Here is a 2887-nt window from a genome sequence, read left to right as displayed (position 1 = left end):
TAGTTCTTAGGACCTAAGGGTCACTAAGGGTTCACTAGTTCATGATTTTTCACTTTGGTGAAAGAAACCTTTAGTCTCACTTGTGAGAAATTAAAGATGAAAGCTCTTTATACTATTATGATTTATGCAATCCATAGTATGACCATGAGATCAACACACTACTGTGTGAAGGAGAGGACGTTGAAATGGCTAGTATGAATTCAACATGCACGATCTGTCTATCTGTTCAGTCAGTTCGGGTCGTGAGATTGGGTTGTTGATTTACCAAGATCTATCTGTGTTTTTCACGTTTTATTGAGTTTTCATTCATGTGGGGGATTGTTGGAAAAACGATTAATAAAAATACTTTTTAAAGATTTTAATTTAGTGTTTCTTTTGTGAATGAAAACTTATTAGTCCCACATAGTGGAGTTTCCACTCTTTAGTTGTTTTTAAGAGACTATATAAGATTTTTAGTCCCACATAGGGGAGGAGCTCTTCTTAACTTGAGTTTGTTAATTATATAAACAAATGCACTTCTTTTGTAAAAGTATGGAAAAAAAAGGGGTTGCTCTATATTCTAGAGGGACCCCTGTATGGTAAAGGGGTTGCTCTATATTTTAGAGGGACCCCTAACGGAAAACATGGGAAAGGGGTTTCTCTATATTTTAGAGAGACCCCAAAGGGGATTCTCTATATTTTAGAGAGACCCCCAAGGGAAATATTTTGTATTGCTTTCTTTAGCATTCGCGATTTTCCTTAATGTTTTTTTCGGAGTTGCCAAGCTCAAGTTGAGCATCTACTACATATGCTAGTAGTAGGTGTATTAGGGTGTTTTATCCTGTAGATATCCGTCCTGTGAGGGCTATAGCATCACTCTTGAGTGTAGCCGGGCGCTAATGTCTTAAAGACAGCGTGTTGAACACGCGACTCACTCTATTTTCCAAAGTTTTGCCTTGTTGCTGTTGCGGAGATATGTGGAGCTTGTTCATTTCGTCAAAGCAATCACTTCCACTCTAAAGGAGCTAAGTATCAATAACTTTTTGCTTACTTGATTTTTCTTTGTTTTTGATTATTGCACCCAACAAGGTATTCTCCCTTTTCATGTTTTTTTTTTTGTTAACAGATAAAAGAACAGTGAAAAAAATCACTAGCCGTCTTTGACTAAACAACAAACGAAAAGTTATCTATCCGTCTACTAACCATGACCTTAAAGAAATAGGTGGTGGCTCATTTAGTGGTACACTATTATACTAAAATTGCTAATTTAACATTCCAAAAACTAAGTAGAATCCACTAAAAACGGAAAAAACGTACATTTTGAGGGTACTACACTGCTTACTACTACTCCGATGGATGTCATTTTTTTATCTTTAATTCGGTAGTCTAATGAACTACATACAACATCACATATATACACAACTAAGACAATCTCCACTAACTTAGGTTTCGCTACAGTTACAAGGTTCTACTATGAATAGTTAAAGAATTCATTGGGATCGAATTGAAGGACATCATCATCATCGAACATCATATCCATGACAAAATTTGGATTACTGTCAGCACTAGAATAAAGCCCGGCAATTCCGTCAACCAGTTCCGACCCGGATGTCGATGGCATCATTGACGTGGTTGGAGATGGATTAAATGCCGATAGATCATTCCAAACGGCAAACTCAGATGATTTGACGGAATCCCTGTTCTTGTGACTAGCAAATTCAGTGTCGCCGTTGAATTCATGTTTTGCTGAAGAAATTGATGCTGGAAAAGGGAATTCTACTTTTGGGGCATAGTAGTTTGATTCGAAATTGAGTAGACAAGTGTGTCTGGGGTTTGAATCTAGGAATAACTGAGGTCCCTTGAGTTGATTGTTGCAGGTATGCTGACCGATGTATAGCACTCGGAACATGGCTGGTTCTTCTTCTCCGATTCTTTGAACTTGTTTCGCGGCTTTACACCCTTGATCGGTTTTGTGAGTGCACCTAAAATAACTCCTGTAATTGGAAAGTTACTGCATTAGAAACTCTTTCTTTTAGCAGATTAGACACATGATGAGTGCAAGCAATAGGTAAACAGGAATATACTTTGGGAATTTGGTGTTGAAGATTTCTTTCTGGCCGTATTTTCTCCAGGCACGACCGTCGTCGAAAGGTGTTGTAGTTAGTTCCTCTCGTGCATCTGAAGTTTTCCTGGGATTAGATAAATGAAGCTGTTAGTTTGACTTAAATCTGGATTATCCTAGGAAATTACAAGTGAACTTGTAAAAATTATTGCCAAAAGAAAAAGAAAAAAATCAAAGGTTGATAGAGCTATTACCTTCTCTTGTTCGACCCAGTTTTCTTCGGAGTGGCAATAGTTCTGATCTCGCCGGTACCTTCCAATTTCCGGCCATCGGAAAACGGAGAATCAACCGCAGTAAGTGCCGGACTGTGACAAACTTCACTGGACGATTCACTGGAACTGAATTTCGAGATTGCATTAGCAAAACATTCGAGGATCTTTGCAACTGAATCTAATATTTCATTGCTAACTGGAATTTCACTTCCTTGGAGTTGCAGATGAACTTGTTTTGCAAATTCTTGACCTCTAACTAGATCTTCCATCACTACTAACTCTAACTCAAATCGGTATAAGAATTTTTTTTTCAGTTTTTCCTCTCTGCTTTGATTTTCTTTTGATTGTGGTTTTTGTTGGTTTTTTTTTTTTTTTTTTTTGTAGTGCAAGTAAGAGTTAATGTTTGAGGGTTAATAATCGATATTTATACAAGTCGTTAACGCGGGCCTGATCAGAAAATACACAGAAGCTTAGACGAAGTTACATTGATACTGCGTAAGAGAGAGGTTGCCTGATTACGTCAGTCAATCTACGTCATTCACTCATTTAACATCTGGTTTTTGGGGCTGATTTA

General features: G+C 37.5%; 1 protein-coding gene across 1 annotated transcript; it reads right to left on the bottom strand.

The window, feature by feature from the left end:
* Positions 1 to 1189: 1189 nt before the first annotated feature.
* On the bottom strand, positions 1190 to 2687 carry LOC113307661 (probable WRKY transcription factor 70). The gene is made up of 3 exons (XM_026556109.1): positions 2296 to 2687; positions 2064 to 2168; positions 1190 to 1973 (listed from the first exon to the last, which is right to left on the bottom strand). The coding sequence occupies exons 1-3, from the start codon at positions 2580 to 2582 to the stop codon at positions 1451 to 1453; spliced, it is 915 nt and encodes a 304-aa protein (XP_026411894.1). The 5' UTR covers positions 2583 to 2687; the 3' UTR covers positions 1190 to 1450.
* Positions 2688 to 2887: the final 200 nt, after the last annotated feature.

Source organism: Papaver somniferum, chromosome 9, assembly GCF_003573695.1.
Source record: "Papaver somniferum cultivar HN1 chromosome 9, ASM357369v1, whole genome shotgun sequence".
NCBI classification, from domain to species: Eukaryota; Viridiplantae; Streptophyta; class Magnoliopsida; order Ranunculales; family Papaveraceae; genus Papaver; species Papaver somniferum.
This window is presented reverse-complemented; position numbering and strand designations above follow the sequence as displayed.